General features: G+C 41.5%; 3 protein-coding genes across 3 annotated transcripts in view; all 3 read left to right on the forward strand.

The window, feature by feature from the left end:
- LOC140240458 (G-protein-signaling modulator 2-like) overlaps positions 1–25572 on the forward strand; it is a 61475-nt gene that overhangs the window by 19593 nt on the left and 16310 nt on the right. The window contains exons 5-7 of the mRNA XM_072320228.1: positions 21072–21195; positions 22150–22265; positions 23673–23828. Of these exons, the coding sequence (XP_072176329.1) occupies positions 21072–21195; positions 22150–22265; positions 23673–23828 (396 nt within the window). The remainder of the gene's footprint in view (positions 1–21071; positions 21196–22149; positions 22266–23672; positions 23829–25572) is intronic.
- LOC140240393 (uncharacterized) lies at positions 9950–11437 on the forward strand. Its single transcript, XM_072320163.1, is given in 2 exon segments — positions 9950–11058; positions 11060–11437. Coding segments are annotated over 2 exon segments (1254 nt in total). The 5' UTR covers positions 9950–10182.
- Positions 11342–14473, forward strand: LOC140240394 (uncharacterized). The gene is made up of 2 exons (XM_072320164.1): positions 11342–11457; positions 13422–14473. Exon 2 carries the CDS (start codon positions 13425–13427, stop codon positions 14391–14393), a length of 969 nt encoding a protein of 322 aa, XP_072176265.1. The 5' UTR covers positions 11342–11457; positions 13422–13424; the 3' UTR covers positions 14394–14473.

Raw genomic sequence — 25572 nt, forward strand, 5'->3', positions numbered from 1 at the left:
GAAGAATATGGACATTGTGAATACATGGTTTGGGAAGGGAGGGAGGGAGGAAGCATCATAATGCAACCAAAACAGAAACACCACCGTTCAGTATTCATCGCTGCTTTGCCGGATGATGGTCATAAGCCACGTTCCAGTGGACAAGACTCTCCGTAGTTTTGAGACTGTGCAAGAGCATAGGACTGGCAGGTAGAGATTCACCCTATAGGTGTGTTTTAGTGTAGACCTGTGGACACAACAACATGGAAATCAAACTGCCGCCAGCCTGTAATTTGGATGCAGTTGCATTATAAATATGTGAGGATTTTGCAATGGATGATCAATAACAATAAATCAGTGGTGCATCCCTGATTGAGTCATACTAATTGATACCGTGTACCCAGGCCTCCCCCACCCCTCGCCCTTTTGGTCCTGGCAACTGAAAATTGTGAAATGATATGCAACTCTACGAAAGAATGGTTCTTATTCACTGCAAGCCAGGTTATGTCTTTCAAATTCAAGAAATTCTTCCGTCAAGATGTTTTCATTGCAACTGATTGACAAATTGCCCTACATCGACGGTGATCAGGAGGTCGTAGGTTTGAATCCTGCTCGAGTATGTACGCCCATGATTTTTTTATCATGGCTACTACTAAAACACTGATCAATTCAGTGTTTATTTACGTCGATGTAGGGCAATTTGTCAATCAGTTGCAAGGTTATGTCTTATTCTTTATTCTTCTGCAAACACTTGAGCTTGAGGGGTTTTAGTCTTTCTTTGATGTACATGTATGTGTGTGTGCGTGCGTGTGTGTATGTGTGTGAAATTCTTTCTTTTAAATCAGAATTCAAGATATTGCTACAAAACTGGTAAAGTTGTTTTCAGTTGCATTCAAGACCACACAAGGATGAATGGACTGAAGTTTAAGTCATGAGAGCAAAGGGCTTGATCATTGCACAAGCAAGGTCAAAGACCCCCACCCCCCCCCAAAAAAAGAAATCTATGTGCAGTTGATTGCTTTAAGGAAGGTGAATAAACATCCAAAAAGTTGGTGCCATGATGACCTGTAATAACAGCAGTTTACCTAGTCTGCCAGCTTCTTAAAATGCCAGTCATATTCTGATAAAGTTAGAAAAGCTGCCAGGATTCCATCAGCTTATGAATATTTTAAAATGTTGTCAAGTGCAATGCACGCATTTGAACAATAACTGTCAGGCATGATATGGGCAGTCTTGGATGGAGGCTAACTAAAAGTTGAGGTCAAAAGCAATATGAATTCGTTAACTGTTTCTTTGCTTTGAGATACACAGAGTCAAATTCACACAACCCAGCAGCCTTCATTTCTGTTCTACTGTGGGCATATCATAATCTACCCGTTGGCAACTTCCAGTCAAGAATGTGAAACAAATTCACAGTTTTTTTTTTTTCATGCCAATGTGAATGCTCCACTCGACACCCTTGTTTACAGAGTTTGCAACCTGGGTAAATTGCTGGTGTCATGTAGGTAATGTAGGGATGCATTATCTACCTGTCAATCATGTTGTGTAAAGACTGATTACAATGCGCGGCAGCTGGCTCATCTTCTTGACTTGATTTGAATTGATTTGAGCCTGATTTTAGTTTTTTGCTGCGGATGTCACGGGTTCAGGAGTAGGTGGCAGGCAGCAGAATTATGTACCGACAAGTTTAAACAAACTTGAAAATTAGACCCGTATTTTCATCCCGACATTGTAAACCTTGCCCTGGGTTCTCATCTTGCAAGTTTAACTCACCATATGCCACTGTATCTGAATATATCACATAGATACTGTAGTAAGCTGAGACTGCCCCTTCCTGATATAGAATATGCCCGTGTATTTTGATACATGAGGGGATAATATCCAGTGTGTCGTTTCCTGATCTGTAGACTGGGGCTGTTTTCACACGTACCGAGGGTGCATAATTGGAATCACGATTCTAATGCCGATCACCAGAATCATGATTCAAATGAGACATTATGGCCATGCGTATGAATACTGGAATCGTGGAGGGTGATTTGAATCGTACTTCCTATCGTAATTTAATTGACACTCTGGAGGTGATTTCCCGTCACGATTCTCCAGAATTTCAGAACTTAACAGTCGTGTGTATGGATTGACCCCAAAGTCATGTTTCTTTTTTGTGGGTGGAGCTTACGGTGACCTTTAAACCACTTCCGCCGAGAAACCTTGCTCCTCAAATGCATGCACTGCAGTCGAAGCATGGTGTTACTTTTCGCTCAAGAGTGACTGGTGGAAACTCGGAAAGAAGCCACACCTCCTCTACTCACTCTGAAATTCAAAACGGCAGAATCTGCAAAGCCTTCCTCGCCCGGTCATGTGAATGGACAATAATTCTAATTCCAATTGTACAGCTGTAATCCTCATTGTGATTCAGCATTGCAATTACGTATCTCGACCCGTGTGAAATAGGCCTGGGAGAGTTGTATAAGTCCCTACGCAGGGTTCTATATGAAAACATACAATATTTTCGGTTCTCTCTTGGTAAGCTGATACACCCTCAGTGCTGTTTGCCACTTTAGCATACTACCTGCATATATTCCCTCCGATCTTGTCCAGTGGCTCATCCTGTTTGCCATTATGGTTTCACTAGCCGGGTTCACACGTACAAAATAGCGGGATGACGATTGCGATCCACATCTCGAGTTTTTTGGCGAGCGTCCACACGTACCAAATTAGCGGGATAGCGATCGCGATCGGTATCCCGCTAATTTGGCGAGCGTCCACACGTACCGAATTGTCCCGCTAATTGCAGATAGAGATAACAGCAAAGCCTGCAAACTGGGTCACACCGCGCCCTTCTCTATCACTGCCTGTGCGCACTTTCCTTTGTCCATTGTCTTTTACGCGTCAGTTGTGTGGTTCGCGCGCTGTTGTTTTGGTGCGCCAAAGAGGTGAAGGACCTCTTCGCAGAGGCCTCGCTGTTGTGATGTGCGCATTGCATGATGGGATATAAAAACTCGAGATTCTAATCCCGACCGTTCACACGTACCAGCGCGGGGCCAATTATCAAGCTAATTGATGAACCAGCGCAAGATTTCTTGGGATTAGCATCGCGATGCTTATTCCGCTAATTTTCGGGTTTTTTCTGTCCACACGTGCAAAAAACTCGGGATGACGATCGCGATGCAAATCTCGAGATTTGTATCCCGCTAATTGGTGTACGTGTGAACCCGGCTACTGGAAAGGTTAACTCCCATATTCTCTCTCTGCATATTTGTGCTGATTAGAGTTGTTTACAATTGTAACAGTGTAACTACTCCTATAAATTCCCAAATTATGGGCATTAAAATTACAATGTTTTTACTGCCATGGCATGGTCATTAAACTTTTTCTCTCCCGTACTCTCTGTATTTGTGTTTATTGGAATTGCTTACACAATTGTTCAGTGTAATTTCATTTGCAAACTCTCAAATTATGGGCATAAATATTACAATTTTTTTACCGCCATGGCATGCTTATTAAACAGAATTAGTGTTGATGTAATAACCACTCTTAATTATGTGCTCATGAGTGTGTTTTTTACTTTTGAAAAAAAAACACAGTAAATTTTCTCACAATTCACAAAGAAGTGATTGCTAGAGCAGGAAGTATGAAACAAACACCAATTTTTTGTAGATGGCGGTTGATTGTGTGAGTAGTGGTATGATGGGAAAAAGGTGAAAAAAAAAGTAAAATGTCAGTGTATACGTACTGTAAAACCAGAAATGTTCACATGCATTTTGATTTTGCAAAGTTTGCGAGAGCCAAAATTCATGAAATTAAAATGCATGTGAAAGTTCTTGTGTACATTAATACAAATGCATTGAATGCCAGTGGCAATTCAGAACAATTTCATACCGCGAAATAGGCTGTCGGCTCCAGTTCGCGAAACTTTCATGCCGAGAAAATATCCTGCTCTACAGTAGCTGCTTGTTTTTCATGAAGCGGAAGCGTTTCCAGGAAAAACAGGACCCTTCAAAGAGTCAAAGTCCAATGAATGTCTCGTATGACATTTTCTTTCTTTTTTCACTGACAGCAGGACTTCACACAGAATTTCCCTTGTTCTGTAGCATTTTTAGGTCTTTGTCAGCTGCTCATACAGACAGAAATGTAGTAGCCACTTGTATTGACTCCTGAAGTCATTCAACATTGGTTCATAGAATCGGTGCTCTATATGGCTTCCAAATGAAAAAAAGTAACTCTCTGCATCACAGTTCTCTATTGATACTCAGCAAGATACAGTAGGCGTGTCTTCATCAGCCCGGAGTTACCAACTCTACCAAACTAGTCCGATGTCAAAATAGCGCGCTATCTCTGTAGTGAAGACGCAAATAGCGCGCTATTTGATCGGGAAAATTTCCCCCAAAATCTTGGTCTAGTTCGTCAACTAGAGCGCTAATTCGTGAAATAGCGTGCTATTTTGGGTGCGTCTCCATCAGTCTGAAATTTTCTCGATCCCTCACCGCTTCTGGTTAGCCAGCTGGCAATGGAAAGCGCATGTACAAGCTAGTGATTGTGACTGTATAGTACATTACACGCACGGTGTATTCAAGGATCACAATAGTCATGTGTGTACTATAGGCCTACTGTTGTTGTCATCTTTAAAACCAGCGAGGTGATTTCTCTCACCTCCCTATTAAAACTCAGTTCCGTGCATGCTAGCTGTTTTTTTGTAAACTTCTTCTTCTGGTCCACTCTACCTTAGCTGAAGATTCTTGCAGATTGTGTGCATTTTGGATTTGTTTAAACATTGCAATTCGTTAATTTCATATAAGATGCCTCACTGGACAGAAGAAAGAGTAGCGTTATTAATATCCCTTTGGAGAGAATTTGCTGTACTGCTCACCTCCCTGGTTGTAGAATCATACATACGGTGATATAGGACATTTTGAGCGGGGAAATCCACTTTCGAACCGCGAGCCAGGCAGAGTAATATTGCAAAGTGCGCATGCGTCAATTTTCGGACTGATTTCCCGAAGCAGGCTGTACGAGCTGATGAAGACGCACATTCGCTGTATCGGGCTATTTTCTAAGACCGCAAAATATCCCGCTAGTTTGAACTTCGGGCTGATGAAGACACGCCTAATGTGCAATGTCAGTCCAAAGTAGAGCTGTCCGTGTTGAGATGAGAGGCGTCTGGGAGGATTAAAGTGCCAAGTCATGTGATAGATATTCCTAATTATGCGATTCATGGCCCTTATCAAAGATCGCTTGTACCGAATTGCAACGCTATAGACTGGCACTGTTCAGAAGCTTTAAAGAAGTTCCTGTAGGAAGAAATTTCAGAATACCAATTCTGTCTTTCTTAGGCACTTCCTAACTTTCTGACTTAGGGATAAACTTACGGTAGGAAAATTTTCAGAATACCACCCCTGGTGTGGCAAGTTGCATTATGGGATAAAAACAAAGAATTGATGGTGTCTTCACATGCATGCTATGCACACTGCACAGGGAAATTGTTACAAGATTGAAAAAAAAAAATCAAGCTGAACCAATTTTTGTATCATATCAATTGTTCATTTAAAAAGAGAAAAGAAAAATGCCTAACAGTTCATCAAGTTTGACTGGTATTTCATCGGGTTTTATGATGACAATTGCATACCTCCATCTTCCTGTTTGATACCATTCATCTGCCATGTTGCCAGCATTGTGCTGACTTACATACAGTTTAATACATGGCAGCGATTACTGTAAAGAAGGAAATTTTTGCGTGTTCCTGCAACCAGAAGCTAATGCAAAAATGAAGGCATACAAATATTTTTGCTTGCCATATGGTCCAGTAATTAATGTCCTGATTCTGCAGAATTGAAAACATTCGAAATTTATCCGACCTGGCCGTGCATGAAAAATTATTTGTGCGGAAATATCCACTTTTACAGTTGCTTACGTACATCAGGGGTGAGGCAATCTGAACTGGATGTGAACCTTTTAAAGCAGAAAACATATTCAATAAAGATCTTTTCTTAGTGCATTGGTGTCACAACAGAATGAAATCACTTCTAACTTAAATTTAAGATCAAAACCATGCTTGGAGGTTGCCTTAAAACAAAAAAATATATATACATGTATGTCTGTGTACATGATCAGTGTACATATATACTGCCCACTGTGAATAGTTTCACACAATTTCATTGGATTTCAGCCCTGTGGAACATATCGATGTACAGCAATCAACTCTGCGGTTGCTACACTCCTATCTCCCAGTTTTTCACAGGTAGTTTTACAGTTTGTGACGTGCATCTGGTGCCCATGATAATCCTTTCATACTGACATACTGTGCATGTACAACTGTACAATTTGTGTGTCTTTGTCTGGGCCAAGGTTATCAGACCCTGAATTCTAGTATAGTCTGTACCAAATAGCCTCAACACATGGCGTACCACCTGCAACGCTCCTGTCGTCTATTCCTTTAAGACTCATTCTTGCACAGTGCAGGCTGTTGAGGCCGTAGAGGTTGCCCCATCATGTGGTGTGTCATGGGACAACTTGTCCATATCCATCAATTTCAAGGTCCTTCACCCTAGAATATTATACAGCATCAGATGTTTAGGCACTGGTCCAGCCTATACGCAGATGAATCTGCCATGTGCTTCAACTGTTTCATGCAGCATGAAATCGATACAACAGACTGTGTAACGCTTATAAATGCTATGGATTTTACTAGGGTCACAAATGACAGTGGTCTCGGTTTTTTCCCGGCATAACTGTGTGGCAAATATTACAGAAAAGATATTTGGAACACAGTATGGACATACATTGTACTACCACATGTCTATACCAAAGTTTCATTTTTGGGCAATAAAGAAAAATGTGAAAAATCAACACCTTTTTAGAGACCAAATTATCTTTTTTGGAGGGTAGTTCTCGACTTTATTTTCACAGGTTTATTCTCAATAAAACCCAAAATAACTAACATTGCCAGTTAGAGAATAGTTTGCTGTGTAGATTTTATCATTTGACGGCTTTTGAGGCGAGATATTGCGATTGTCCTGCAACACCTCCCCAGCGGTTTTGCATACACAAGCTGTTTACTTCATGCAAATGAGGCTTCGAGGTCATATATTTTTGGCGTATCGCCACGCCTGCATACAGATAGCTCAGTCCATGTGCTCTTGACAGTACGTACGCAATTGTATCTAGCCTAAAACTAAAAAGAAAAAAGAATGTGATATCTATCCCAAGCTTTGTGTTGCAGTATTACTTTAACAAAAGTCAAACATTAAATATTGTGCTGGTAGATATTTCCCAGTTTAGAGTAGGCCCAAAGTTTTGTTTGTCTGTTTTTCTATGTTAGACAATACTACTATTCTAACTCATGAATGTGATTTCTCCACATTGCATTTCATCCAGAGAACATTATGTCCTGTATCCATGTGAGAGGGCAATTAAAGCGTAGTGCATGCACGATGGATACATTGTACATGATACAATAATCAGAATGATTGCGTCATGTGATCAAATATGGTATATTATGTGAGTACGAACGTACATGAAGTTGACAGATTTTATTTGTAGTTCTAGGAAAGTGTTAATGGTTGGGGTAGGGGAACACAAGTTTCTCTTTTTATGTATCTCAAAAGCTTTGAATGAATCATCTGATCTACTCCGTATACAAAACTTGTACCTTTGGCAACCAGTTTGCATTTAGAGATTCTACACTCTTTATAATGCACGTAAGATACCTCTTCTCTTAATTGGCAGCTCCATTGTGAGCGCAATGGAGTGCTATTAACGGTGTGACGTCAAGACCTGCGAGAAAACTAATCAGCGAAGGTCGCAGATACAATGTAACTCACCGGAAAGCATGCCTCGCTCTTTATGTGGTGGTGTTGTCTGATTAAACACCATTTGTGATATAGTCATTGGGGTCAACTCTACGCGCAACAAGTGGACTGTTTCTTCAGCAAATCAACTCTTTCCTCATCAAATCAATCTTTTAATCATCAAATTGACCCTAGGCAGTGATACCGAGATACCCAATGGACATATCTGTTCTCTCTCTTTTTTTTTTTTTGTAATGCAGATTTCGTGTCTTGGCCACAGCTAGGCTCAATTTATGTTTTCAGTTTGTTTGTTGTTTTTTTGTGTAAGGTTCACCAAGAAGATTAAAAATGCTGTTTGACGTAGGCATTTCAAGACAATGATTTTTAAAGTTATTATTGCAGAGTCCGATCATATTTTTTTTTTTTTTGGAGGGGGGGGGGACATACATTATCTGGTCGAAATCTTCAGTCTTTTGCGTTCCTTTTCTCCAATTTTAGTGACACTTCTTTCCATTCCACTCTCACTCATCCCTTTTGTTGTCAGGTATCTGTATCTCTCACTTCTCTTATCTCTTTTTTTTCTCTCCCCCTTCTCTCATCTCTGTCATCTCTCACTCTCCTCTCTCTCTCTCTCTTTTCTTTCATCTCTTTCTCTTTTTTCTCTCTCTTATATATGTCTCTCAGTCTTAGATGCTTCCCTTTTTAGAGTAGAGTGACTCTTTCTCCGACTCTATTACCCCGTGCCCCCTCTGTGTCTGTTCACCACTTCCTTGGCTTCCCCCGCCTAGGTGATATCCTGAGTGTCGTCCACTTTAGCCACATGGTATGCAAGCAGGGAGACAAGCGGTGCTGGGCTGTGATTTATCGAGCAGGTCTCCATCCTGCTCAAGCGGCTGGCTAGCGACTGAAGCCCTCCTCCCACTTCCCACCCCCCCCCCCCCATGGCACAGTGGCCATCTTTCCTTCTAAAGCGCTCGTGAGGGCTCAACGCAATTGTTTTGCCAATCTCCCCTCACCAACGTCCATTAAATTCTCACTTGTTTGTACACCTCCCCTCTGATATTGACGGAGTTGTGGCAGGATGCGATCATTCTGACGGGCCGCACTTTTGAGAAAGACAGAAGTGCTCGAATAAAAAAAGAAACGGGGAAAAAAAACGCCAAGATTGCTAAGCTGCGAATGGGAAAGCGTCATAGCGTTATATCATCATGTCTGGCAAAATGCATGCCAGTGCAGGTCTACGACACGTAATGACATTTGTGTGCAGGCTAAACGCTGATGTTGTATTCAAGAAGATAAAATGGCACTTGAGTTCAAGCAGTAAGAATAAATTGAGTGTGCAAGACTTCACTCTGCACAGTATTCCTGCTCTTTTCCTTCTCTGTTTCTTTTTGTTTCGTTTATTTGTTGTTGGGCTTACCAATATCAAATTCAGTGCACTCTATGCGCTTTTTAATACTGAAACTTGTGGGTGGTTTGGTGAGATGTGTATGTGAAAAGAGTTTGTGGCATCATCACATGATGATAGTGTCACATGGTGGCACCGCAAACTCTTTCCGCAAGGGTCTAAGTCGAGTTGTCTTTCGTTTTGATCTGGTTTAGTTTAAAGACATTTCATCAGTTGAGGAGTCATGTGGTTTCCAGGGTTCTGTTTGAAAACTCACATCCTCTATTTTCCCGATTTCTTACTTTCCTACCCTCCTCTCCTCCTCCCCTCTCCACACACACCCCCATCCACTCCCTTCCAACTTCACAGCGTTCTATGTCTGCCGCTGGACAAATGAAGCCAGCTTTTCATGATGCCGAGAGAGTACCGAATTATGACCAAAATAAATTCCTGCAATTTGCACATTTGTTCTGGATTAGGGATCTGGGGCATGGGTGTGTTGTGCAGTACCTTAGCACGTACTAGGGCTAATTGCTTCCGGGCGAATGCCAGGTATTGTCCACCTGTTGCAATTGTTCATTAGCTCAAAGTGATCCCATCATTGTCATCTGAGCAGTTCCTATTCATTCAAAGTTTTCTCCGTACCGGAATATGACTGCCAAACGCTATTTGGAAATTAATTTTTGAAGGACGCGTGCTAAACCGATCACAAAGCAAGTACAGTGTACCATCGTTATGATATTTTACTTCTGGAGTCTCCGAAAGAGACTACATTGAGACCCGCTTTGCGCACGCGCAGTCATATCGCTTTTCTACGCACGAGTATTCGAACGCAGTTCCCTTATCGCAGTCGAAAATTCTGATCTTTTTTCGCATTTCGCGGTACTAACGGTTCTAGAAACCAGCAGTTAGTGGAATTTAGATTCCGCTATCTTCCTATATCGTACAACGATTATTCGGTGCTTAGCAAGGCGGCAAGCACAGCCTTTTCTAGCGGCCTCATTCCACGAAAGTCACGCGGTGGCTACGGTGATGGAGGTACAACAGCCCCAAGAACAGCTGCATCATCCGGCTAAGCCCGGCGCAGTGGCAAACACCAACGTTGTTTGCGAAGAACGTTCCCCTCCGACAGGCAAACAAGTCAAGCCGAAAAAGAAACTAGTTAAGTCGGTCACGGTTTCCGGTACTAACATGGCGGGTAAAGTGCCGCAAGCGAAGCAGGGCCCAAAGACGGCCGAAAAATCCTCGGATGTCGAGGACAGACTATCGAGACTGGAAAGTCTTCTGAGTAAAGTGGTCGACGCGCTGCCCAGTGTAAACTCCACGCCGCCGAAACCGGCATCGCGCCATTTTGTGGCGTACGATGAGGCGCACAGCGCCGGACAGTGTGAAATTCCTATGGAAACTGATTTTCAACAGTGCGGGGAGCCGCACGTGCGTGACACGGGCGAAGCCAACAGAGAAGAAGGCGAATTTGCGTCAGACGCGGCAGACGTGCTAGAAATCCCCGTTCTCGCAGCAAAATTTGCCAAGCCGGGTGATACAGGGCTACCGGTAGACGAGGACTTAGCCAGCTCTACTACTTACCTCATAAGCCACCCTCTAGAAGAAAAAGTGTTGGAAGAGACGGCATCTAAGTATCCAGCCCCGAGCAACTGTGTTTACCTCGCTACACCGAAGGTGAACGGCCCGATCTGGGATAACCTACCGCAACACACACGCAGTAGAGATGCCAAGTTACAGCGTGTGCAGAAGTCGCTGACGAAGGGCCTGAGCGCGCTAATACAGTCCTTCCCATCACCTCGGCTGACCGACACACAGCAGGACGCATTGGCGTTGCTGTGCAATGCCAATTTTGAACTCAATTCGTTGAGGAAAGAACTTATCAAGCCGGACATGGCAGCCACTTTAATACTCTCATCTTTGCAAACCTTCCACTCCCGTCACTAAATTCCTATTCGGGGATGAATTGGGAAAGAGAATGAAAGACCTCAAAGAGGAGCAGAAAGCTGCATCAGGGGTGATGAGAAACCCAATTTCGCGGCCACAGTCTAGTACGTACCACCCGTACAGGGGAGCAGCTTTCTCCAAGCGACAATACAGAAGTGCTGGCTGGACTGCAAGTTCAGCTGCCTCAACACACAGACCAACAGCCGGCGGTAGTAGCAGGCCTTTTTTAGGTCAGCGCCCACAGTGGGGTCACAGCAAGCAGCCACCACCCCGCACAGCGAGCCGCCCCCCACAACAGGCTCCACAGCACAGGCCTCCAATGCAGCGCAAGAAATAACTACCAGCATACCCAAAGAGGTAGGTAGTTTCGATTCACATCATGATCATACCTGCATTCCCCAATGTATTTGTACGTGTGTGCAATGTATTCCAAAGAAAGCTCCAGTGGCAGTCGGAGGTCGAGTGAGGCTTTTTTACAGGCGATGGTGCCAAATCACAGCTGATCCATTTATTTTGGCAGCAATCAGGGGTTACAAAATTGAATTTGAAGAAGCATGTATGCCCCCTAGGAGGGATAAGCCCTTCATTCAATACAAACCAAACCAGCACAATTCAGCTTGTATTGACAGAGAGATCGCAAGCTTACTGACTAAGAATGTTATCGAAGAATGTGGTCATGAAGAAGGAGAATTTCTCTCAAACATTTTCACACGACCCAAGAAAAATGGGGGTGTTCGACTAATACTTGATTTGACAGATTTGAACAAGTGTGTGAGCGTACAACACTTCAAAATGGATAACATTCATACAGCTGCCCTTTTAATCTCCCCAGGAGATTTCCTAGCCTCAGTCGACCTCCGAGATGCTTACTACTCCATTCCAATTGACACTGAACACAGAAAATTCTTGAAATTTCCATGGCAAGGGAAATTTTACAGGTTCAAAGTCCTACCAAATGGGCTCAGCACAGCGCCCAGACTTTTCACCAAGCTCATGAAACCTGTTTTCGCTACACTGAGAGAAATGGGGCACATAGTATTAGGCTACCTTGATGATACTCTCATTATCGGAGAGTCAATAGAACAAACAAAGGAGGCTGTACGTGCAACCACAAATCTCCTGTCTGAGCTAGGTTTCGTAGTCCATGAGGAGAAATCTATGCTAGAACCCCAACAAGAGCTCACATTCCTAGGGTTTAAGCTGCACACTGGTGATATGACTATCTCCTTGCCAGAAGAGAAAATGCAGGACATTATCACAGTCTGTTCAGACTTGCTTGACAATACTAGACCCACAATCAGGCAGGTGTCACATGTTATCGGGAAGATAATAGCTACTTTCCCTGGAGTCCAACATGGCCCTCTTTTCTACAGATGCTTAGAACGTGACAAAATTGCCGCCCTTAAAGCTAACAAAGGCCATTTTGACAGACCTATGAAGCTGTCATTAGAAGGGAAAGAAGAGCTCAAATGGTGGATTAATCATGTCTTTGAGGAGTGTGCACCAATTAAGCGTAACAGACCTACACTTGAGCTGCGTACAGACGCTAGTGGGCTTGGTTGGGGAGCCACAAATCTGTCCATTGAAACAGGAGGCAGATGGAACGATCTTGAAATGGAAAGAGCTAGAAAGAATGATATCAATTACCTGGAGACATTGGCAGCCGGGTTTGGACTGAAGTCCTTTTGCTCTTCTTTACATGATGTTCATGTCCTCCTTAGGTCAGACAACACAACAGCAGTTGCTTATTTGAATAACATGGGGGGTATTAAGTCCAAGGACTGTGACAGTGCAGCTAGAGACATCTGGAGGTGGTGCATGGAACGTAATATTTGGGTTACTGCAGCACACCTTCCAGGGAGTGAGAACACTGAGGCAGACAGCAGGTCTAGAAAGTTCAGTGACCGAAATGAATGGATGCTTAACAAGCAAGCCTTTAACAAACTAGTTTCAGTTTTTGGGCTTCCAGACATTGATCTCTTTGCGTCCAGACTAAACAACCAACTTGAGAGATATGTCACTTGGTTGCCAGATCCAAATGCAGAAGCCGTAGATGCATTTACGTTGGATTGGGGAGAATTCAAATTCTATGCCTTTCCCCCATTCTGTCTCATCCCAAGATGTCTTCAAAAAATTAGAACAGATAGAGCTGAAGGCATAATGGTAGTGCCAAATTGGCCCACACAGGCATGGTTTCCTAAGCTGAAAAGGATGTTAAAGGGTGAAGCAGTGCTAATTACAAGGAGTAGGAACCTATTAACGCAACCTGTTACGCATGAACCACATCCCTTGTATGATCGAATTGATCTTCTCTGTTGCAGGTTATGCGGCAGCCCTTCGAAAGGACAGGACTAAAGAAGGAAATTGTGGACATTTTGGCCGCTTCTTGGAGAGCCTCTACCCAGAAGCAATATTGTGTGTACATAAAGAAGTGGAAAGACTTTTGCAAGAGTAAGAAGAAAAGCCATCTTCACTCTAGTGTTCAGTTTGTTTTAGAATTTCTTAGTGAGCTTTTTCATGTAGGAGGTCTTGGATACAATGCACTCAACACAGCAAGAAGTGCGCTCGCATCATTCCTAGTTCTTGAGGATGGTGCCTCTACAGTTGGGAACAACATTTTGATATCAAGATTTATGAAGGGAGTTTTCCATCTCCGAACCCCAAGACCTCGCTATGTAGATACTTGGGATGTAAATATTGTGTTTTGCTATCTCAGAAAGCTGTCACCGGCAAATGCACTGAGCCTACAAGATCTCACCAAAAAGCTATGCATGCTCATGGCTCTCATCTCAACACAGAGAGCACAGTCGTTGCAGCTCCTGAATTTGGACAACATGATACTCAAGGGATCATCAGTTACATTTCATTTCAGCGAGCTACTGAAACAAAATAGGCCTGGAAACGCTGGCTACACACTGAGCATGAGAGCCTACCCTCCAGATCGTCGATTGTGCGTTGTCAACTACATCAAAGCCTACATACGGAGGACTGAGGAAATTCGAGGCCAAGAGCGTCGGCTCTTTATTAGTTTTCGCAGACCCCATGCGAAAGTTACGTCACAAACCATCTCCAGGTGGATCAAAGATGTTATGACAGCGGCAGGAATCGACACTTCAAAATATAAGGCTCACTCAACAAGAGCAGCTGCGACGTCAGCTGCACACAGAGCAGACTTGCCAGTTTCGTTTATCCTTGAGAAGGCAGGCTGGACGAATGAAAAGACTTTCAGAAAGTACTACAGAAAACCTTTGCTGGATGGGAGCAAGTGTCTTTCAACTGCTCTACTAAAATGACCAGGCAAGGTAAACAATTTACCGTTTTGGTAAATGACAATTCATAGTCATTTCTGTTATATTTCTTACAAATATGGCTACTGGGCTTCAAAATCTCAATGTAGTCTCTTTCGGAGACTCCAGAAGTAAAATAGAAAGATTAAATGAGAACTTACCTGTTTGAAATTTGATCTTTATTTTACGAGGGAGTTGTAGGAAGAGAATACATTCCCTCCTCTCCCTCCCAAAGTTTCAAACGTGAAGCTAAGTTCTCCATAATCTTTCAAATATCCAGCAGCCACATTTGATGCTTCGAAAAATGACTGCGCGTGCGCAAAGCGGGTCTCAATGTATTCTCTTCCTACAACTCCCTCGTAAAATAAAGATCAAATTTCAAACAGGTAAGTTCTCATTTAATCTTTCTATTTTCTTTTACATTGTGATGAGAGCTTTAATAGGGCGCTACCAACATCAGCAGTTATATATCTTCTACCTATGCCCACCCAGACGTAAAGCTGCCATTTATTGTAAATATTGTCCCATTAGATTACTTCACTGAAGAATTTGTTTCCATCATGGACAAAGACTTTTTTTACCACTTGCCTGATCCAGCAGGCAGATTTTTGAATTGTTGCAGAACACTTGCCCAAACGTGAATTTCACTTGCCCGAAAAGAAATGGGAGAAAATAATACAGAAAATCATGTGTAAGTCAAGGGCTTGAGAAAACACAATCGTTAGAATACACCAGCACACATTGATTTTCACACTTTTAAAACACAGTTGAGTATTTAATGTAAACAAAGTTGGTTCGATCAAGTGTTGGCATTGCATTGCATTGGGGCTTCTTCACGTAAGTGCTGGATAGTTGCTGAAATGAAATTAAAGATAATATAAAGTTTTGGTACCTCAAAAGTTTCCCTGAATTTCCTTGTCTTAGTTTGTGTTTCAGGTTAAAGTACCTTTCATATAACTAACACTGTGAGACTTACTCGCCCCAAAGTGCTCTCATGTCTTAGTAATCATGCAATTAACTGCGACCAGCAGCCCCATACGCATAGCGTAATGGGGCTTCGTATTGTAGCATTCAGGATCATGACAGATTTAGTATCGCGGGTAAATATCAACTTAAAATCCAAAAATTTCTTCAATTTGAAGACTTACCAATTAAGTTGAAGTATTGAAAACAGGCTTCGGGCAACGTTTGGTTCTGCCAATAGTCCCTTTCTGTTCGAATTGATGACTGAATGTGACTCGGTCGAGAGGACCTTGGGAGAGCTACATACACTGAATACTACGGCCAGCGCATGCACATCACATGCCCAAAATTTCAAATCCATGAACGGATAAGATGTTTAACGGATAAGATGAGAGCACTTTGGGGCGAGTAAGTCTCACAGTGTTAGTTATATGAAAGGTACTTTAACCTGAAACACAAAGTAAGACAAGGAAATTCAGGGAAACTTTTGAGGTACCAAAACTTTATATTATCTTTAAAGTGCATTGCATCACTAAAGCAGTCACTATCTTTGAGCCTCTGTAATATTTGACTTTGTGGGTTTGTAAGGGGAAATTAAATGAAAAAAGGGTGGCTTCAAAATTTTTTGCTTGCCTAATTCGGACAAGCACTTTTTCTCATTGTTCCACAACACTTCCCTGACTTTGATTTTCACTTGCCCTTGGTAATCGGGCAAGTGCTTGTATAGCACCTTGCTTAAAGATACGAAAGGATACGTAGAAAGGATAGTCCAAGCTGATCTGTGTGCCTATGTAATGGGATATCTCAGAGACATTCACCACCAAAACAAATAATGAAAAGGCTGAGAATTTTTAATATGATCATTTCTATGCTTGATAGCAAGGAGAAAAATAAATCTGCAAAAGATAGCGACATTTGACCAAAGATAGGTAAGAAAAGAAAATATTCCCTATTGTGTGTAGGACTGGGAAAATATTGTGTTTTTGTTTTTCTGTTTTTTAAAGTCAAAATAGTGTGTTATTGGTGAACTTCTTTAGTAACATGATAGGTACAGAGCTCAAGTTTACAAAAGAATGGTTTTATCAAAATGAAATATTTTTTTGGGAGGCATGATGTAATCAGTGTTGATGTTACATGTTCATCACTCTATCGTTCAAAACACTGCCCACCCATCATCCACTCATTTTAACAGCCTTCACCTTACTTTTGACACCACAAAATATACTCAATCCAATATTTTGGGATATAGCCTGCCGAGCTACTAGCACGAAGAGCTGGCCTTTATTAAGAGAAATCTCTAATTATCGAGATCAACATAATAAAAATAATTGCATATATATATGTATATATATATGTCTTGACATATTTCATATCGATGTGCATATCGATCTTCTGACACGGATCCCGATTTCTTTGGAAATCGATATAACAAGGTATAACAGGGCTAATTAACGAAATAGCCCGGGTGAAAAAACCAGAGATAAAACTTAATAAGCGCAAAACTCTGGAAAAACCCTATGGCTATGGCTGAGACCAAAGTCGTAAGCATAAACATCAATTTGATTTGTTTCTAATAAATTTATAAATTCGAACGTGCTAGCAATGGAGTGCAAGGCTAGAATGCCTCTTCTTCCTCACCGCTCCCTACACAGGCATCTATCACCTTTCATATTCAAATTTCCCTCCACTCGCATGACGGATACAATGCATTCCGTCATGCATTCCTGAAAACAATTAAGTGTTCGCACTTATGCCGTCTAAACAATATTTGCCAGCTATACTGCGTAACGCAGGCATATACATTACTTGTGGGACAGTGTAAAGTACTTATGGTTATTTGAATAATGTCGTGCAAGTATAATATTTGGTGGTTTCACCAGGGAGGTGCTAGAGAAGGAGAGGCAACTACTGCTCTCCTTTGAAGTCATGCGCGGCGCCGCCGAGAAGTTATGCGTTCAACTACAGGTGTAAGCCATGTGCTTTGACAAAAGAGAGCATCAATAATCGGGACTAGCGCTCTCACATCTAGAAATACTTGCCCCTACTGCAATTCGCTCTCTCTTTCACTGTGATGGCAACAATGAATTTGTGTAACTTGAATTGGAGCAGCGAACCAAAATGCAGTGTCAAACTAACAATTTTAACAGCAAATAGTTTAAAAGCACGCTGGAATACGCTTTAGCGGAGTACTGTATTTGAAAGATCAAAATATCTCAGATTAAAAGATTAAAAAACTAACATGCACAAATATGCGCATTATAGAAAAATATTAGGTTTTTAAGAGGGCTTAATTTTCATTTCATTTTGATTTGCGCATTACGAAGAAACTAGAAATACATGTTTATAATATTGAATTCTTTCGTAAACTATTCTAAATCAATTCGAGTAGACATTTCTATTTCATTTAATATTTTACAGTGAAATAGAACTTGTAATTCAACGAAAGGTGAAATGCGTTCTTCGTCTCCCAACTTCGTCTTGCAAACCAGAGCGGCGCCGAGCATGACTTCAAAGCGTAATGGAATGCTAGACATCCCATTGTAACGCCTTGAACCCAAACATGCGTTTGCATGAATTACGAAGAGTTGCCACTCCATCTCTGTAACACCTCCCTGGTTTCACGTTTGCAAAGTTCACAAGTTGACTGGTAAGCACAGGACTAGCAATACAGCAGAATGCTGCCCTCTCTTAACCTGTTGAGGACGAGTCCTGAGTATACTTGGGCAAGTGTCTAGATGGGGAATGCGTGTTGCAGCAAAATCAGCCCATCCTCAAACATTAACGTGCAATGTGAAATCGCCTCCAAGATATGTGTGTGTGTGTGTGTGTGTGTGTGTGGGTGGGGGGGTTCAGTTAGGGGCAGGAATCGAGAGCCATCGTAAATCTCAATGCCTTGTGTGATTGTCCTCCGGTTGTGTTAATCATGACCGATTTATAAATTTTCAGAAGCAGTGCGAACATCGTCTGTGGTGCCGCAAAAGACAAAATTAATGATGGCCAAAAAGCCTCCTCAATATATCACATCAAGCGCTTAATGCCTTCCCGTCTGAATTTGCACAAAGAGTCTACAAATGTAGTCATGTAACAAATCCAAAATCCAAGAGCTTTATCTTGATGTTTCCTAGTTCTTTAGCTGTATTTGCCAGGAGAATATAGGCATACAATGTACCTTTATTTCCAATTGTGCTGTATTTTCCATTTTGTAGCATGGAAGAGTCTGTCTTCAACATATGATATCAAAATTGCTACTTTTTATCGTTAGATTTTTGACAAATTACCCATTGTTACATAATGACCCTTGAAATTGACCACTAGACTATCATGTACGTTATATATTGAAGTCTATTTTTCTGTGGATTTTACATGATCCAGGATGAAGGAGCAATTCAAAATTGATACAGCTGTGTCCTCATTGGTGACTTGAGTGATTAATTCATTCAAGTATATGAAGATCTTTGGTTTGTACTGATTTATTACCAAGATTCAAATGAATTATAGACCATAAATAGCAAGCCAATTTAAAACTTTTTTGGTTTGTTTTGGCCACCTATCAGGGTGCATTACAAACCAGGGTACCATTTCATGAAAGTTGTCAGTCACTGACAATCACCATGGTAACAGTCAGTGACCAGAGCATCTCAGCCAATCAAAACCAAGGATTTTGCTGAAATTGTCAGTGACTGAAAACTTGTCAATGCTGACTAAATTGATGACACACACGGTCCCCCAGGTTTCTCACCTGCCAAGACTTCTCTTTTTTTTTCTTTTCTTTTTTCTTCAAAATTCCATTTGTGCTGTTGTTGTCCTTCTTATGTGCTTCAGCCTTGCTTTCAGACTGCTGATTGTATTTCTCCCACAAACACCCAATCCAGAGGGGTTTTTGTGATCTTGTGTTTTTTTTTTTTTTGTCTTTGTTTTTTTTTGCCTGGTTGCATTGCACAGCTTTTAGTGAAATGTCTCCATTTGTATGCCTCTGCCACAAACTAGTATCGGAGGCAAATGTTATGTTTTCCATCTATCCGTCCATCCATCCATTTCTAATCAATTTGTAGACAATGTAATATTAGAGCCATGTGAGATATCCAAACGAAACTTAGCATGTTACGTACAATTGTAAGTGTGTGTGAGTGGATGAAGATGTGATTTTCAACTTGTAGGCACATCTGCTAAAGGTCAAAGGTCAAGTTTAAATGCTAAAATGTCACAATTTCTCCTATATCTCTGCAATGCCTGAATAGTATCATCTCCAAACTTAATGCAAATGTTGCCAGATTGAGATTCTCTAGGAAAAGTTTTTGGTCAGAAGGTCAAAGGTCAAGTTTTTTATATGGATGCTCAAACTTTCTCCCCCATATTCCGGAAATGGCTCAAGGTACATAGTTATCATTAAAAACCTAATACAGTGTACGTTATGCATTTATTGCCGGATATTGATTCTCTTTGGAAGTTTTAGGTCAGAAGTCAAAGGTCAAGGGTCAAAGGTGATGTCAAAATAGGTGCTGAAATTACACTAAAGACATGTACATACAAGTGTATTTTCTCCATACCACGCAAATGATTGAATGTATCACTTAGCACAATTAAATTGCTATACAATTTTCTACATGCTCTACCACACAGTGATGTATAGCGAAAGTTTTGGGCCATGGGGCCAAATGTCAAGTAAAAATGCCAGATTTTCACCAGTTTGAAAATTGTATTGAAAATTGGTGTATAATTACCCGATTATCGTTATTTGCTAATCATATGATATTGTTATCTCACTTTGGCAATATGTGCAGTAGACCTGTTGGGAAAGTGATGTGATATGGCTGAGGCATATCAGTTGCCATAGCAACTTTTCTAGTGTCTGATTGCTGCAATTTTTCACTGTCAATGTGAAGGGCCCTCAGTGGGTACTTACACTGTACGCTGCAACCATACGAATCATGATCCATGGGTCATTCCCACTGATTGACTGACTGTGTTATGGGTTTGTGCCATAGTGGCAGGCAATATCCCAAATCGAGACTGATTTATAATGTGCAAGTTGAATGCGATGCAGTCTGAGAATTAACAGCCAGTAGTCTTTGAGACAGACTGTATTACTTTTTGCTGAACTGTTCCAGGAGTATCCTCCTTTTTCTTAACATACACTGTATATGTGTATTTAGCATGCTGATGTTATTTCAGAGAAGTACATGTTTCCCGTAATGCATAAATTTCTCAGTGCTTTACATGCCAATTGGAAGACAGCTATCGATGCATCCCTAATTCTCTCCTATCCTTGCTATTATGATAAAACCTTCCTCAGATATGCTCAGTTTGATGTTCGTCTGTGATTTCATGTGAGAATTCGGCGAATCTGCTGAATCATTCCGTCACGAGCCTCTGATGCGAAAAGTCTCCTGCTGTGTAGCTAATGTTGACTGGAGATGCAGTGTACAATGAACTACAGGGCATTTAACGCGAGGCAATCAAGTTCAACTCCCAGAACTCATGTTCCCCATAGAATACAAGAGTTCATGTCATCACACATCAGTGGACTGAGTCTAAGGTTGTTGGGTTTTTTTTTTTTCTTCTCTCTCTGTTAATTTTCAAACAGTGAACCTCTAATGTTAAATCTAATTCTCTCTATTCATTTTCTCTCTCCATCTTTTTTCCCTTCCCCATCTTTTTTCTGACACTTGATGTCTTCCCGCGCCGTCCCTGTCTGTCTGTTTGTTCATCCTTCGGCACCAGAGCAAATCTGGCCATTGTCAGAGAGCTGGGAGACAGAGCTGCCCAGGGCAGAGCCTGCGGTAACCTTGGCAACACGCATTATCTTCTGGGCAACTTTGAGATAGCGATACAATATCACACAGAGGTAAGACTTGCGGAAAACAAGAGAGAGAATGAGAGAAAGAGATTGGGTAGTGGGGGGGGGGGATTAGGCAAGAGAGTGGCAAACGTCCACTCTGCTCACATACTTCTGTTTTGGTCAAATTTACCAAATGGTAGAACAAATAACAAAGCTGCTAAGTCTTCAAGGCTTCTGCAGGAAGCTGCCTGACAACATCAGTATCTCCTCTTGTCTAGATAGGAAGAGAATATGAAATCCTCCTGATTAAGAAATTACTTTTGCCCTTTGAGGTACATGTAACACACAAGTATTCCCCTCATTGCCCTTTGGAATCACCCTGATTGTGATGGGTGAATGTTGGCAACCCTGAAAATAAGATATTATGCCAATTTTTGTTTCCCCCTGCATTTCTAATTATTGATTTTACTTCTAAATCTTCATTTTCTAACTTGTGAACAATTTATTGACCTTTGCTAATTACACATTATGTGGGACAGGTTCTGCATGTATTCGCACCAATCAGTGTAAATTTGTATTCTTTCTAAATATCTGTCTCTCTTGGTATAACTATCTGTCTACCTGTCTGTCCTGATAGCATTGATAATTAACTCCTGCTAAATACCAGTTGGGGATAGGGTAGAGTTAAGATCAGGGTTAGGGTTAGGATTAGCATTTGGGTTAGGGTCAGGATTAGGGTTAGGGTTAGGGTCAGGGGAAGTGTCTGGGGTAATTGTCATAGAACCCTACATAGAGAGAAAAGGGAGAATGAATTAATAAAGTAATAGAGAGGGAAAGGAAGTAATAATCCTGAGGCAGTGCAATGTCCTGTCCAGCAGTGCAGTATCTGACGACAAAATGACGTCTCACTCGAATCGATTTGCTCTTAGGTAGCGGGGGTATGTTGGGGTGCATCGTGTTTGAATTGTCAGCATGTTAAGCACACGTAATGGCTTTACCTTTCTCTCTCTCTCTCTCCAGCGGCTCTCCATAGCAAAGGAGTTTGGCGACAAGGCGGCGGAGAGACGTGCCTACAGTAACCTTGGCAACGCATGTGTCTTCATGGTGGATTTTGAGTCGGCAGCAGAGTATTACAAGTGAGCAAACCCAACTTGCGTGGCCACAATGCTCTGAGACAGAAATTAACCCCATGGGAAAGATGGCCATGTTCCTTCAAAACTTTCCTACAAAGCTCATCATTCAGCAAACTTTCCATTATGACATTTTTTTCATTTCTCGTGAAGGCAAATATTCATTGACTAGCATGCAAGTTGTGCCCTTGAGTCCACATTCTAGGCGTGAAGTCTGGCTCATTATACCTCAAGGAGTCTCCTCCTTCCATTGGCAATATCTTGATACTTTTCTCCTAAAAGTTTTGTCCTTTGCATGGTTTTATTTTGTTTTGTTAGTCTTAATTTCTTTTAAAAAAGGAGGAAATGCATACATTGTAGGTCCACATCATTTAGTTCGTACCAGGTACTCTAAATTTTGCAGATGTTACACCAGTCCTTGATAGACTGCAGATTGTGCTTGTATACCTTTCAAGCACTTAAAGGACAAGTTCACCTTTATAGACATGTGGATTGAGTGAATGCGACAATATCAGTAGAACAAATCAGTGAAAATTTGGGGAAAATCGGACAATCCGTTCAAAAGTTATGATTTTTTTAAAGTATCTGCACAGTCACTGCTGGATGAGAAGACTACTACAGTGTATGATGTCACATGCGTACAACGATATAAGGAAAATAAGAAGAGAATTTCACAAAACTTTACTTTTGAATAAAGTGCACATTTCTGCGACTTGTAATTGAGGTATGTTAAAGGTAATATTATCCCCCTGCCTTCTGAAAGAGAGAAGACGAGTATTCTTTTGTTATGCGAGAAAAGTGAAAATATGTTGATTTTTCTGTATTCTTTCTTTTGTCGTTGTACACATGTGACATCACAAGCTGCAGTAGTCTTCTCATCCAGTCGTGACTGTGCAGAAACTTCAAATATTCATAACTTTTGAACGGATTATCCGATTTTCCTCAAACTCTCACTAATGTGTTCTACTAATATTACTGCATTATTTCAACTCACATGTCTATGAAGGTGAACTTGTCCTTTAAACAGTCAAACTTGCCGTAGCGGCCACCTGCCATACACGGATACTAAAAAAAAAAAGATCCCCCCAAGAAAAAAAGCCACACTAGAGACCCTTTCTGTAGTGGCTACCTGTCTGGAACAGCCACTTTTTTGTCTCGTGTCTGCTGGATAGCCACTATGGACACGTTTGATTGTAGTTTGAATGCCAGACATTTTTTATTAAATTTTTTATGAAAGTGATGTGTATTTTATTTTCAAATTTGTTAGTCTAATGTTATCTGGGAGTAGTGTACACTTGTACAATGATGTTAGATGTTTATGGAATGATGTGCAGAGCACAAAAATAATTTCCTCTATTCTCTGAGATGTTGAATCATGTTAACACCTTTGTGTTCATTTGCATGTGTCTGTAGGAAAGCCTTGCACATTGCTAGGCAGCTGGGCGAGCTCGCGATGGAAGCGCAGGCGTGCTACAGCCTGGGAAACACCTACACGCTCCTACGGGAGTACGAAAAGGCCGTGGAGTACCACATGAGACACATGGAAATAGCCCAGCAGCTCAACGACAGGTGAGTTCCTTTTTCCAGTCAAAATTGGCTGTATGATTCCAATTCTTCCAGTCTCATAGTAAGTCCTCTGAAAGAGTTACTATATATGCCACATATTTAGTGAATCTAATTTTTTTTGCGAATAGGTACTTCCCGACAGTTTCGCGAGGGGTTAAATTCACGATCGTTGAGTACAATACTGAATGGAGAAATGTATGTGTACACATTGCATTCATGCCAAGATCAGAGTTAATGATTTTTTGTCTTGTTAAATTTGTGAATAGCACCCTACTAATGAAATTTGCAACAATAAAGACCTTATGAAATAAATGGTGTGTACAGTGTACAGTATACTGTAAAATAAGGAATGTTCGCGTGCATTTTAATTTCGCGAATTTCGCGAGAGGCAAGATTAGTGAAATTAAAATGCACGCAAAAGTTCTTGTGTACACTATATGCATTGCCTGTTAGAGGCAACTCGCGAAAATTTCACGCCGCATAAAAGGCTATCGGTTTCAATATGCGAAAATTTCATGCCGCGAAAATATTGTGTTTCACAGAATACTTGTCCTATCACAGGAAAAATTTTGAGGTTCATTGGCTGCCGGAAGTCAAGTGCATATTATGATGTCTGTCTCGCAATCAGGAGGTGGCATGTTCAAGTCTCACCCAAATATAGCTGGCCTATGATTTTAATGAGGTCTATTAATCTAAACACTGAATAATGGGCGCTTACTTTGTATGTACATTAATGAAGGGCAATTTGTTAATCAGTTGCAATGGAAAACATCTCCATGCAAGAATTATTAATTTTAATTGCCATCATTTTGTTTTTGTTTGCTACCTGCCTAGCATACCAAGTTTCAGGATTGTGCAGTCCATGATTGTTTACCGGTAGTTGAAAGTTTAATCAATTGGGACACACAGACTCAGCTGTGGTGTTTGTTAGTGCATTTGGCACACACATTGGATGTGATTGTGTCTGTCTTGTCCATTACTGGATGAAGGAAGAAGCGAAATATGGAGGAGAAGGGAAGATGGAAGAATTGAAGAAGCTGATGTGTGAAATGTGAAAGAGTGAATCGCATTTGACAAGTCTCCTGTGCCACATTCCCACAGGTATCCATGTCACATTCTCTTAGCTTTTCATCGGAAACGATGTCTGAGTCTGAGTGGAGGCATGTGTCATTTAGCGCTCCGCCAGAGCCAGTTTGCTGTATGCCTGAGTTAGTCATTAAACCATATCTGGGGCGTATTTGTCACATTATGAGTGGGACTTAATCGAATTCTCCGTGGATCATATCTGGGCGTGAAGTGCGCCAAAGCCCCCGGGGGGAGCCCTTCACCTCAAGAAAGGTTCCCCCACCCCCTCCCCCTTTCTTTTTTGTCTCCCTCCTCTCCAGTGCAGTACTGGTACATGTATTTTCCACTTCGCGATGCTGAATTTGTGGAATATTCAGCGGCAAGATGAGTCAAAGTTCTGTTTGATTTAGCAGTCAGTGAGATGTGATTTATTGCAAAGGAAAGAGATTCAGTCCATATTGTATGTGGTGCAGTGAAGTGCACCGATGTGGAAGGGACTTCTTTTGATGGGGAAAGAGCAGTGAAATGCTTCACCATTCAGTGCACCGTCATTTCAACCGATCGAGACCCGGGAGAACTTTGCTGTGTGTGCTGCAGAAGTCGTCACCCTCTTGACATCATCAAATTGGCAACTGTGACTGTCACTCTGTATCTCATATTGGAGAAATATTAAATGGAAATG

Source organism: Diadema setosum, chromosome 17 (assembly GCF_964275005.1).
Source record: "Diadema setosum chromosome 17, eeDiaSeto1, whole genome shotgun sequence".
NCBI classification, from domain to species: Eukaryota; Metazoa; Echinodermata; class Echinoidea; order Diadematoida; family Diadematidae; genus Diadema; species Diadema setosum.

What these genes read in the sequence shown, in the direction of transcription:
- LOC140240394 (XM_072320164.1), top strand. Translation starts at nt 13,425, where the DNA reads ATGCGGCAGCCCTTCGAAAGGACAGGACTAAAGAAGGAAATTGTGGAC.